Below are 12,370 nucleotides of genomic sequence, written 5' to 3'. Positions count from 1 at the left end.
TTCTCTAGATATGCATGTGAAAGTATTTTAAACATGTTTCCAGAGGTTAAAACAAATACGAAAGATGTCGTTCACCCATTACTTTGGGCACTAGGATAATTGTTCTCTTCAAGCTGCATGGTGTTATGAGATGCAAGTGCATTTCATAACACCCCTGCTAAGTGCAAAACAATTCCACTGGAGGCTTCTCTTTCAAAGAAAGTGAAGAAGTGTTGACAGGAAATCTATAGGGAGAACTTAAAGCAGATTCATTTCACCCAAACGTCAATCCTTATGGCAACAGCTTTCACTGGGCTTGAATAAAAAGGAGCGGGGGGGGGGGGAGCAGGGATATCTGAAATGAAAACCTTAGAACTTTGCAGTTGATTTCAAAACAGACTTCAGGGCTGCTGTGAGACACTGAATGGCTGTGTTCCATCGAAGAATAGAAGTACTGCACTTGATTTTAAATAGGGACATATATTAATCAATTAATTGCATTTATATCCCACTCTTCTTCCCAGGGCAGCAAACACTAACTGGTAAAACAATTAAAATACCGAAAAACAATTCCAATACAGATGCAGACTGGGAAAGCTCTCTCCTTAAAAGGCGTGTTGAAAGAGGGTATGTTTGCTGACATCAATCTGTCTCAGGAGACAATGGAGGATTGCGCCTTTGAGGGTGAAGTCAAGACTGCAGCAAGCACCTGCTGTGGCTGTAGAGACTGATACAGGAGAAACATGCTTTGTTGCAGCTGGGGCAGATGAAGGCATCTGGTTGTGCTGCTGCAGATGCACCATGGTGTTTATTCTCTCTGTGACTGTCTGATATTTGATAGGAGGCAATTCCAAATGGTAGGTGCCACAACACTGAAGGCCAGATTCCTATATTGTGCTGAACAGAGCAGATAAGACAGTGTCTGTAGGAGGCCCTTGCCTGCAGAGCACAGTGATCAAATTTATATATAAGGGGTGAGATGATCTTTCAGAATCCTGGTCACATGGATGTATTGTAAAGGGATGAGACAAGCCTTGAATTACGTGCCCACCAAGGCCCTTATAATTTGTATGAATAGTAGTTCCAGACACAAGCAAATTGTGAGACTTCTATCCATCATTGCAGTGCCGGTGCAATGAACCGCTGGTAAAAGATGGAGCAGAATATTGTAACCTGAAGTTCCCCAACCCCGACATATACAATAGCATCCTCATTCATTTTCCACAACCAAGATATTAAATTTCTCATTTCAGTTTTTCAGAAGCATAAAAAATAAAAAAGCATAATCAATAGATTCATTTTTCTTTATGGTCATAAAATTAATGTATTTAAAATAAAGCTGCAGTAGTTAGAAAAAAATTCCGACACTTTGACAGCTTTGGAAATTTTAATACACTCAAATGAAACAGAAAAGCATATTTTTGAAATGTATTTGCAAAGCACCAGACATTCTGTATTTTCTATACAGTACTGTTTTTGGGGGACAGGAGGCGGGCAGGTGTGGAGGACTCCCTGGTCCTGAATGGGGTAACTGTGCCCCTGAAGGACCAGGTGCGTAGCCTGGGAGTCATTTTGGACTCACAGCTGTCCATGGAGGCACAGGTCACTTCTGTATCCAGGGCAGCTGTCTACCAACTCCACCTGGTACGCAGGCTGAGACCCTACCTGCCCGCTGACTGTCTGGCCAGAGTGGTGCATGCTCTAGTTATCTCCCGCTTGGACTACTGCAATGCGCTCTACGTGGGGCTACCTTTGAAGGTGACTCGGAAACTACAGCTAATCCAGAATGCGGCAGCTAGACTGGTGACTGGGGGCGGCCGCCGAGACCACATAACACCGGTCTTGAAAGACCTACATTGGCTCCCAGTACGTTTCCGAGCACAATTCAAAGTGTTGGTGTTGACCTTTAAAGCCCTAAACGGCTTCGGCCCAGTATACCTGAAGGAGCGTCTCCACCCCCATCGTTCTGCCCGGACACTGAGGTCCAGCGCCGAGGGCCTTCTGGCGGTTCCCTCATTGCGAGAAGCGAAGCTACAGGGAACCAGGCAGAGGGCCTTTTCGGTGGTGGCGCCCGCCCTGTGGAATGCCCTCCCATCGGATGTCAAGGTGATGGACAACTACCTGACATTCAGAAAACATCTTAAGGCGGCCCTATTCAGGGAAGCTTTTAATGTATGATATTTTAGTGTTTTTTGGTTTCTGTGGAAGCCGCCCAGAGTGGCTGGGGAGGCCCAGCCAGATGGGCGGGGTACAAATAATAAATTATTATTATTATTATTATTATTATACAGATAGGCTGAAAAACAAAGACAATTCACTTTCTTAAAGTGCATTTTGCATTTATTACATGAAAACTACATATATCTGCACACAAGTATCTATGTTTTGAACATTACCCTGACACAAAGAAAAATACATTTTTACCAAGGTTCTTCCCTTTGTTTAAAAAAGTCTCCGAGCAAGGTATTGTGCCATACATACTTTAAAACCTCAACTGATTTCCAAAACAGTTAAAACTGGTTCATTTTAAGAACAAATATATTTCCATACATATTTTTATATCTGTATAAAGACACATGTACACACACATGGAGAAAAAAATATTCAGAGATGCATCTGTCAGCTCTGATATGCACAAAATCTGCATGACAGGCTTATCTATCTCAAGGCTCCATAATAATGACTTTCATCATAAATATTTAATCTTCCTTACACTTTATCTTATAAGTATATACAGCTGTTTCCTAATGATCCTGATTCAGAGTTGTCTCAGGGATATATTTTCATAGCAGAAATACGAAGGCAATTACTAGTTTTGGAAGGATCACTTCCTTTATTAATGTATAGTAAAAGGACATTGGCCTGCAGAAGGCGAAGGTCAAATAATTGTAGTGCAAGTATAGTTAGTGGAATTACCTATATACGACTTGTAACAAGTACACGATAATAAATCAATCCAAAAGGTTTGCTTTTGAATCCTCAGATATTTAGTTCTTTAAGAACAGTTTTGATTCCAGCTCTTCAGTCATCTTCTACTGCTGCTGATAAGAAGAAGTTGCATAGGAGTTTTCCTCATCGTCCTCCCTATTGAGAAAAAAGGAAGCTTGTGAAAATGTTTCCAGGTGCTTAGAAAATTTACTCCACAAAGTAAAGCATTTAAGGAATGTAGCAGAATGGTCATTCCTTGTAGGAAATCTTCACAATTTTCGAGCAGCAATGTATCAAGCGAGCCCACAAGCATTTTGTATACAGTGAGAAGTCTACAGTCGTACCTTGGTTCTCCAACGCTACCCATTCTGGAAGTCTGTTTGACTTCCAAAAACCAAGGTGTGGCTTCCGATTGGCTGCAGGAGCTTTCTGCACTCAATCGGAAGTTGCGTCAGACGTTCAGCTTCCAAAAAAAGTTCACAAACCGCAACACTTACTTCCAGGTTTGCGGTGTTCAGGAGCCAAAACGTTTGAGTCACAAGGCGTTTGAGAACCAAGGTACGACTTTATCTTTTGACTACATAAAATGAAATATAATATAATCCCTACCCTCAGACTTACAATCTACAAAACCATACCACAAAAGGAAAAAAAATAGATCAGTAGCAAATAATAAATATGCAGATGCAAGTACAACCTCTAAGTTACAAGTTTCTCTATTGATAAGCTGGGGTGAAAAAGTTCCAGGAGAGATGGCAAAAGTTGCTGGTCTCTCAGCTGCATTAATGGCATGGGCTTGCAACCTTTCTATTTGTTGCAGCCTTAAGTAGTGACTGCTTCTGGGCAGCAGTTCTTGCTACTTTGCACAATTTATTATGGCTTTGCTAATCATGGCAGGGGCAAGGATAATTAAGTCCTTCCAACAAGATTTGAAATCATATTCAGCTACGTCAGGAAACTGAATTCTGCTCCCACTTCTACAGTCTGGCTATTTGTATGCTCCCAATGGTCCCATGGAATTATGGCATACATATACCCTGCATATATTAAGAAAACAGCAAAACATATCACAAAAGGAAGATGATTTGGGCCAACAAATAAAATTAAATAAAATTAAAAGAATAAAATTAAGTATCTTTCAGTGTCCCTATCAAGCAGAACAAATGCCATTTTTAGAACTATAATTCAAACTTAGCCACCTGCCAAATGGACTATATCATAGAAGGATGGGGGGGGGACTGCATTTGTCAAAGGAATTGAACTAAATTATTGCAACCTTTCCGCAAAGAGTGTTTTGTTTTACTAAAAGAATTTCTAAAAATAAGCTAAATGCACTCCTTTAATTTTTATCAAAATAAAAAAGGCAAAAGTAAAATACAAAGGCACAGAAGAAATAGAACTGCTGCCCTGAGCAAGGAAATAATTACTGTGCATTAACAAAAGGTCAAGAATGAATGAGACCATAGAGATGCTTACAAAAATCTGCACTGCTACACTCTCGAGTGGGAAGGAAAGAAAAAGGGAGGGAGAGCCCTGTCATCCCCCTAAGAAGGGGAAAAAAGGGTGAAAAGTTTGCTCCTGGCCTTGTTGGTGTGCAAGTTGTAGCTTCTCAGTAGTGGCACCCATCCTGTGGAATGTTCTCCAATCAGACGTCAAACAGACAGTCAACTATACAACCTTTTTTATTATGTTGGAAGCCACCCAGTGTGGCTGGGGCAACCCAGTCAAATTGGCAGGGTATAAATAAATTATGATGATGATGGCTGTTACAATTATCTTAACTGTTTTTACTTTGTGTGGATTTCTTGTTGTCTTTTTTATTGAAGAAGGTGAAATGTGCCTGGAAGGAGAAGAGCTGGAGAGCGGAGGTGCAATGACAGTGGTTCAGGGTAGAGGAAGGTTGGTCCGGGAAGGAACACATAGCACAGGCAATTAGTGACTGTGCTGTGTGCCAGCCCTCAGGTCTGCTGTGGCTGCTGCTGTTGAATGGTGGGTTGATTCTGAACAAGTTCTCCCTCATCCATGATCTAATTGTGGATGAGGAGGCCAATCTCATTACAGTGGTACCTCTGGTTACGTACGTAATTCGTCCCGGAGGTCCGTTCTTAACCTGAAACTGTTCTTAACCTGAAGCACCACTTTAGATAACGGGGTCTCCCGCTGCCGCCAGGCTGCTGCTGCATGATTTCTGTTCTCATCCTGAAGCAAAGTTCTTAACCCGAGGTACTGTTTCTGGGTTAGCAGAGTCTGTAACCTGAAGCGTATGTAACCCGAGGTACTACTATAGTATCGCTGAGACCAGGGCAGGGCAGGAAGATTAAACTCTGGACAGGTCTTTGGTCTTTTGTATTTTTGCTTTTCTCAGTTTTTAAAAACGGAATTACTTCAGTTCTCTAGGTATGTGTGTGTAAAATTTTAGCCACTGAGCTGATCAAAGTATCTGGAATTTGCCTAACCAAATCTGTAACATGGAAGCTCAAATACTAGAATTTCCTGAATATTCTCAAAATTTTCAGGAAAAAATGTAAATCCTTTCCAACGGTACTGTGCTTTAGTGGGTAACTCTATGTTTTGTATGCTACTGTTCTAAGTATTATCCACACCAAGCCCTCAAAATGTGTTTAAATAAGCAGGCAGTTTTCTTTTTTCTTTACCTGTTATCTTCAGGTTTTAGTTTCCGAGCTGCCTGCTTGGACATCTTAATCTGCAAGTCCAGTCTATGTAGAAAATCTTTGGCAGATAATTCTTCAGGTGGAGGGAGCTGATTGTCAGGCTCTTGAGGACTGGGTGAAGAGTTGTCTTCCTGAACTGTCACTGGTCCATCTTCACAAGAAGAGGGGGTGTCAGCTTCATTCTCTGGAGACTCCAATGAGTTAAGTCCATTAAACAGCAAAGGCTTCTCAGATATAACAGGGATATTCAATGTTTTTCTCAGAAATATACAGTCATTGGTGAACAGTTTATTTGCCCTTTTAATTTGCTCCATCTGAAACAGACATAAAACTATGTTTACTGATTCAAGTAAAGATTGTTTATCAGTTTTCTATAAATAGCTTCATGACACACATTTCCTTCTTAAATGTAATGTCTCAGCAACTTTACCATCTCTTCTTTCAAATATACACTATAAAATGTATCTTTCAATAATGAAATTAAACAATAAAATATGATCCCTTTGGGCATATTCTCTTATTATGCCCCATAATAATGTTTCTTGCAAAAAGTAGAAAATAATGCTGCAAAACACAAATTGAATTCAAATACCAGGCAAGTTATCTCTCACTCATTCAGCAGATTAATGGAACTGGAAGTCATGAACCAGGACACCTAATGCAGAATATTCCCTGGAACTTGAAAATTAGGGGTCCCAAGAGATTATCTGAGTTTCTAGTTGCCAGTCTTGGTGCCCCTTCCAGCACTTGCTAGAAACAAGTGTGAAAGAGGGCCTTGTCATCTTATTTACATCCCTTCCACTCTCCTTCATTTGCCAGTTAACTCATCAAGTAATAAACATAAAATATCATATAACTACAGTGACATTAAAGATGCGTAACTGAAGAGCTGTGGCTCTAACTGCACCACACCATCAGCCATCTAAAATTCCCACGATGGTGTTAGGAAAAGCTTATAATTAACAGTCATGGAACTAGACTGAGCATCAACATGAAGCCCTATGTCCTATTACAGCTGAAATAACAGGTGCCTACCATAGACATGTGAATATTTAAGTTATAGTAAAGGTTTTGGAGACAAACTGTATTTCCAGCTCTAACTAGACAAATAGAAAACCCTGAAATTAAATTGCATTTTCTTTTTTATTTCCATAACTGTATGAAACAGTTTTGTGTTTTTGTTTACTGAAATAGTTTTTATATATTTTTCACTATCAGGCAACAGTTTCTCCATATACGTGAATCATCTCAAGTAGGGTAGTCTCAACCAAGAAACACAATATTTTCTCTGAGGCGTTGTTTTCACTATGGGCTAGCAAGAAAATGTAGCAGCCACAGCACAGCTTAATAAATAATGCACATAAAGCTATTACGTAACTCAAGATTTTGTTTCCCTCCTGCTTCTCTAGCACATGGCTCAAGAAATGTAAAACTTCAAAGGAATTTTTAACATACTGGTTAAAATGATATCTAAATACAAGCATGTTAATTTACACCTATCCCTTAAATCCAAATCAGTAGTTTTCTGTGAATCATGCTTGTTAATTTCTGCTTTTCTATATAAATATTGAACCACAGGAATGAGATGAAGCACTACAAATACAGCACTTTAGGTCATATTGTTATTATGAGTCAATACTGGGGACCGGGGACTGAGAAATCATCATAGGTACTAGAATCCAGCACCTGGCTCCATGAGATGCTATCCTGTCATGAGAAAGTTCATCCCAACATGAGCTATCCTCCTCTTTTTATAATCTTTCAATACCTGAGCTCTGCAATCTTCTATATAATTGCTATATAAATCTGTTATAAAATTGCAAACTGTTATTAACTATAAACAAAGCACACCTCCTTCTTTTCTTACTAAGACAGAAGATCCAAAACTAGAAGCCTTTGCTTTCGGAAAGTTCAAGGCCCATAGTTATCTCTAAACAAAGTCTCTTGCGCAATGAGTTTTAATGAACTAATATTTTACATCAGCGATAGGAACTTTTCTTTCTTCAAGGGTCACATTGCCTCATACCAAATGTTTAGAAGCTGCATGCCGAAAGTGGGTGGGATCTGAGGCAGAAGTGGACAGGGTTATTGCTGTAACATCCGTCTCCCACTATGCAAAATACGGTTTGCTTCCCAGGATGGCATTTTTGGCAGGAGGCTGGTGAGCTAGTTCCTAGCTCTTTTATTAGATGGCTCATTGTCCTGCTGTATGCCATGTAACAGGTAAATGAGTGCACGTATGTGTGTAACTTGACTTCCTCATTTCAGTAAAAGTAGCAAATATATAATTATAAATAAAATCCCTTAATAGAGTGAATGCTTATTTCATAAATATGCTTTAGTAGTTAGCTTAGCATATGCAATACTATTAGTAACCCATTCCATTACATCAGTAATTGTCTTATGTTTCCAGGTTTTTCCACCTTCTTCAAGGACAAGCCCAGTGTGAATGTTAGTCCAAAAGTTTGCTGTCTCTAGCAACCCATGAGACTAGCTCAGGATCTCCTAAGAAAGGTTGATACAACTCCTGGACTCCTGGTAGCAGCACATATTCCAGGAGTTGCACCTAAATCTCCCCAACCACGCTGCAAGGGATTGTTGGTATGCACCTTAAACCAGTGTTTCCCAGCTGGGCCCCCCCAGGATATTCCAAGGGGGACACAGGTAAAAATCATGTAAATGGGGGGGGGGGTCATAGCACGAGGCTGGGGGCCACAGAGGGAAGTGAGAAGTGAGGGGGAAAATCACGCTTTTAATAAAAATAAATCCTGATTGGCTGGCTATCCGCAAAAAGTAGCACTATTTTTTGCCGTGTGCTTTTTCTTGGAGCAGTCCTGGTTTGTTTCCTCTCAGAACCCCCAGGTCAGGTAAGTGCAGGGGTGGAGTGGCAATAGGTAGGGCTGAGAGAGCAGGAGCTGTTTGTTGCTGCCACCAACCAGTGCTGGGCCCGCTGGCAGCTTGGGCCTGACTCAGCAAGGCGCAGGGTGCAATCTACCCCAGCGCCAAATGGATCAGGGCCTTTGGATGTTGCCAATGAGCACAGGGCCTGTCAACAGCATTGGCCTGGCTCTGCAAGGCACAGAGTAAAATGCACCACAGCGCCCAGCCGAGCAGAGTCGTCTGGTGCTGCTGACTTCCTTGTAGTAAATAACTGTCTACTCAGAAGAAAGACACACTGATTTCAATGGGCCTTACTACCAAGTAAGGGTTTGTGGGGCTATAGTGTTTTATATAGGTAGCCAGGGCTTCTCTGGATGACAAAATCTTTCTGCACCAGGTCAGTGAGGACCACTTGCTTTTTAAAATTATCCCATATATACAGAACTCCCTGTGCACCTTTTGGACTGTATCTGTAGGTTTCCCTCTCTATGTCAAATAACTGGGGTCAAATAAGTGTTGCTTACTTTTTATAATACATGGAAGATGGATCTCCCTCAGGAGGTTCTGGACTCTCCTTCCTTGAAGGCTTCTAAGCAGATGTTGGATGGCCATCTACCATGGATGCTTTAGCTGAGTTTCCTACATTGCAGGGAGTTAGAGTAGATGACCATTGGAGTCCCTTCCAGCTCCATGATTCTATGTTTTTCTGCTTCAACAATATTTCATTATGGTCCTATCATTTAATGTAATTGTATTTTGTATAAATTATAAAAATTATAAATAAAACATGTTCTATTTACAAACAAAACATTTAAATAGCTACCTTTCTACCAGTTGGTTGGGGGGCATGAGTGTAGCCAGGATTTTTGTTCGGGGGGCAGGCTTTTGTTAGGGGGAACAGAACCTCAGATTTGTACTGATTTTTACTTTTGGGGGGAAGCTGCCCCCCTGCCATGCCCATGGGGGCCCACAGGAAGGAAACAATGTTGGAAGGGAGCCACTGTCAGGAAAAGGTTGGGAAACACTTGTTTGTTGCTTCTCTGAGATATTGCTTCTAAAATGTATTGTCACACACAACAACCACTTCACCTTCTTTTGTATCTGGGTGAATCTTTAAATAATTCATACTAAAGGGAAGACATGCAGCCAAGTCAACAAACTGAATCACAGTTCAGTAAGGTTGGGGAAGTGCAACAGTTGTGTAACAAACATCACCTCTCCTGCTACGCAGAGAATCCTCCAAGAAAACTTTCTTTACACAGGGCAACATACCTGACCATGTCTTTGTTCTTAAAGCTAGAGGTGCTGGAGCTCAAATATCTCTGAAAGTCCCTAACCAGTGCCTAAGGTGCTGGCTGTAGTACCTCTTATGATGGTGAAGATACTCTCTTCATGCTGAAAGGTGATCACAGCAGGGCAGCTACACATGAAACATTGGCATTTTGTCTGCTGCCCAATTATGTCTTTGGGGGAGGACAGTAGCACAGTGTAGAGAATCTGCATTGCGTTCAGAAGGTCCAAGGTTCAATCCCAGGCATCTTCAGGTAGAGCTGGAAAAAGCTCCTACCTGAAATCCTGGAGAACAGCTGCCTGTCACAATAGAGATTACTGAGCCTAGATGGACCAATGCACTGAATCAGCATAATGCACTTCCCTGTGTTCTTACAACTTTAGTGCTAAAGACAGATGTGCTGGAGTTCCAAGCACATCTGTCTAGATTCTAGAAGCTCATCCAGCTCAACATCTGAGGTGCCATCTACAGATATCCATGTTGGGGGCGGGGGACATGAGGACACTGCACAGATTCAGAGGAAAGCATTTTTCTCACATCAATCACAGATGCCTGAGGGGCAATTTGTAGTGGGAGCCCCTCTACACATATTCAGAGTGAATTGTTCTCCTTTTATCTGTCACAGATGCCTCAGGAGCTATCTGTAATTATTGCAGGGGAAGAAAAGGCAGGCCCTCTGTACATACTTACTTCTTATCACTCATAGAGGCCCAAAAAGCTAACTTGGGTTACTGGGCTGCATAACTATTGCACAAGTATTGTCCAATCTCAAATGCCTAAGGGGCTGACAGTTACTGGGAGGGGAGACGAAAGGCCCTCTGTACATGCTCAAACATTCTTCTGTCAATCACAGATGCCTGGGGCTCAGCACACCAGCAAAGAGAAGCACTCTCTTCATATCAAGCACAGATGCCTGAGGGACCAGCTGAGCCAAAGGGCAGGGAGAGAAAAGCCTTCTGTACATGTTCATAGACTACATCAGTCACAGATGTCTGGGGATTTATCTATAATTAGTTTCAGGAGGAGGAGGAAGGCCCTCTCTGCAAAATTTAAAATGGGGGGGGGGCAAATCTGGCTTACTAGCAGTACATGTGAAAAGGATCAAGGGACCAAGACTTTAACCAATGGCTTCAAGTTACAAAAAACACTAAACACCAGGAAGAACTTTGTGACAATAAGAGTGGTTCAACCCTAGAATGGTCTCCCTCGGGAGGTTGTGAACTCTGCTTAATGGAGGATTTTAGGCAGAGGTTGGATGGCCATCCGTCATGGATGCTTTAGATTCCTGCATTGCAGGGGGTTGGACTAGATGACCCTGGGGGTTCCTTCCGACTCTACAATTCTACGCTACTAAGTGTACTCTTCCTAACAGCCACATATGTCTGAGAATCCAGCTGGAGTCACTGAGAACGTGGCGGGGGGGAGCACTCTGCACATGCTTCAGATAAAGGGGGGCCGCTCGCTTTCGCTTATCCATCCCGCAATTATTCCACTCTGGTGGTGGGAGCCCCCAGAAGAAGACGGCACTCTGCACATGTTCAGGCGCTCCCCCCCCCAAGCCGCGTCCTCTTACCCATAGCAAGGACGCCGACCCTGGGCAGGGGAGCCAGCGACCCTGCCGGCCCAGCCGAGCGCGGCCATCACCTACCGTCACGCCGTACTTGAGCGCGATGCCTTGCAGGGTGTCGCAGGCGCTGATACGGTGCTCCACATAGCGCTCGGCCAGCGGCGCCGCCACGGTGGCCGTGCTGCCGTACGAGCGGGTCTTGGTGCGCGCCAGGCTGAGGGACAGCTCGGCCTCCGTCTCGGACGCATCCGGCCCGGGAAGCGGCTCCTCCCGAAGGAACAGCCCGGGCATCGGCAGGAACTCCGCCATGGGCCTTTTTTCTCGCGCGCTCTCTCCCTCTCAGCGCCTGGCGGGCGACGCCGGGATTCGCCGCCGCCGCCGCCACATCCTCCCTCCCCTCAGCTTTTCCTGAGGAGAAGGCCGGCCGTCAGGTCTCCCGGAGCAACGGCCTCCCGCTACACGCCTGCGCACCAGGAAAACTGAAGTGTGTGTGCGCGCGCGCGCGCGCGGAGAAAGTTCCCCCTCTCGGCGAAGGTCTCCGCTCCGCAACCGACCTCCCACCCCCGCCGTCTGCGCGTGCGGGCAACCGCCGGCGCATGCGCCGATCCCGCTAGCGCGCCAACTCGAGGCGAAGACGGTTTGTCCCTCAGGCCAACCGCCGCCACTGGCGCGCGCCAAGTTATGGTCGTTGCTCTAACCGCCTCCCTCTTATTCAATGGGGGCTATGAACTCTTGATTAAAATACATGGGAGTGAGGGGAAGGGGCGTTTTTCTTATCAATTCCTCCAACTATTAATTCCTCCAAACATTTTTATCAATGCTATTAATAATTATTCACGGTAATCATCATGATTAATTCCTCCAAAGAATCCATATTGCTTTTTTTGACAGCTCTTCTGACTCTGACCGTTGCTTTAGGGAAGCTTTTAATGTTTAATAGGTTATTGTATTTTAGGGTTTTGTTGGAAGCCGCCCAGAGTGGCTGGGGAAACCCAGCCAGATGGGCGGGGTATAAATAAATTATTATTATTATTATTATTATTATTATTATTA

General features: G+C 43.3%; 1 protein-coding gene across 1 annotated transcript; it reads right to left on the bottom strand.

Annotated features, from left to right (window-relative positions):
• Positions 1-2,943: 2,943 nt before the first annotated feature.
• LYSMD2 (LysM domain containing 2) lies at positions 2,944-11,820 on the bottom strand. Its single transcript, XM_081170094.1, has 3 exons — positions 11,399-11,820; positions 5,562-5,893; positions 2,944-3,063 (listed from the first exon to the last, which is right to left on the bottom strand). The coding sequence occupies exons 1-3, from the start codon at positions 11,624-11,626 to the stop codon at positions 3,012-3,014; spliced, it is 612 nt and encodes a 203-aa protein (XP_081026220.1). The 5' UTR covers positions 11,627-11,820; the 3' UTR covers positions 2,944-3,011.
• Between the last annotated feature and the right edge of the window lie 550 nt (positions 11,821-12,370).

This window comes from Podarcis bocagei (assembly GCF_964188305.1).
Source record: "Podarcis bocagei genome assembly, chromosome: 14".
Taxonomy (NCBI): domain Eukaryota; kingdom Metazoa; phylum Chordata; class Lepidosauria; order Squamata; family Lacertidae; genus Podarcis; species Podarcis bocagei.
Note: the sequence above shows the minus strand (reverse complement) of the source record. Positions and strands in the feature narration are given on the sequence as shown.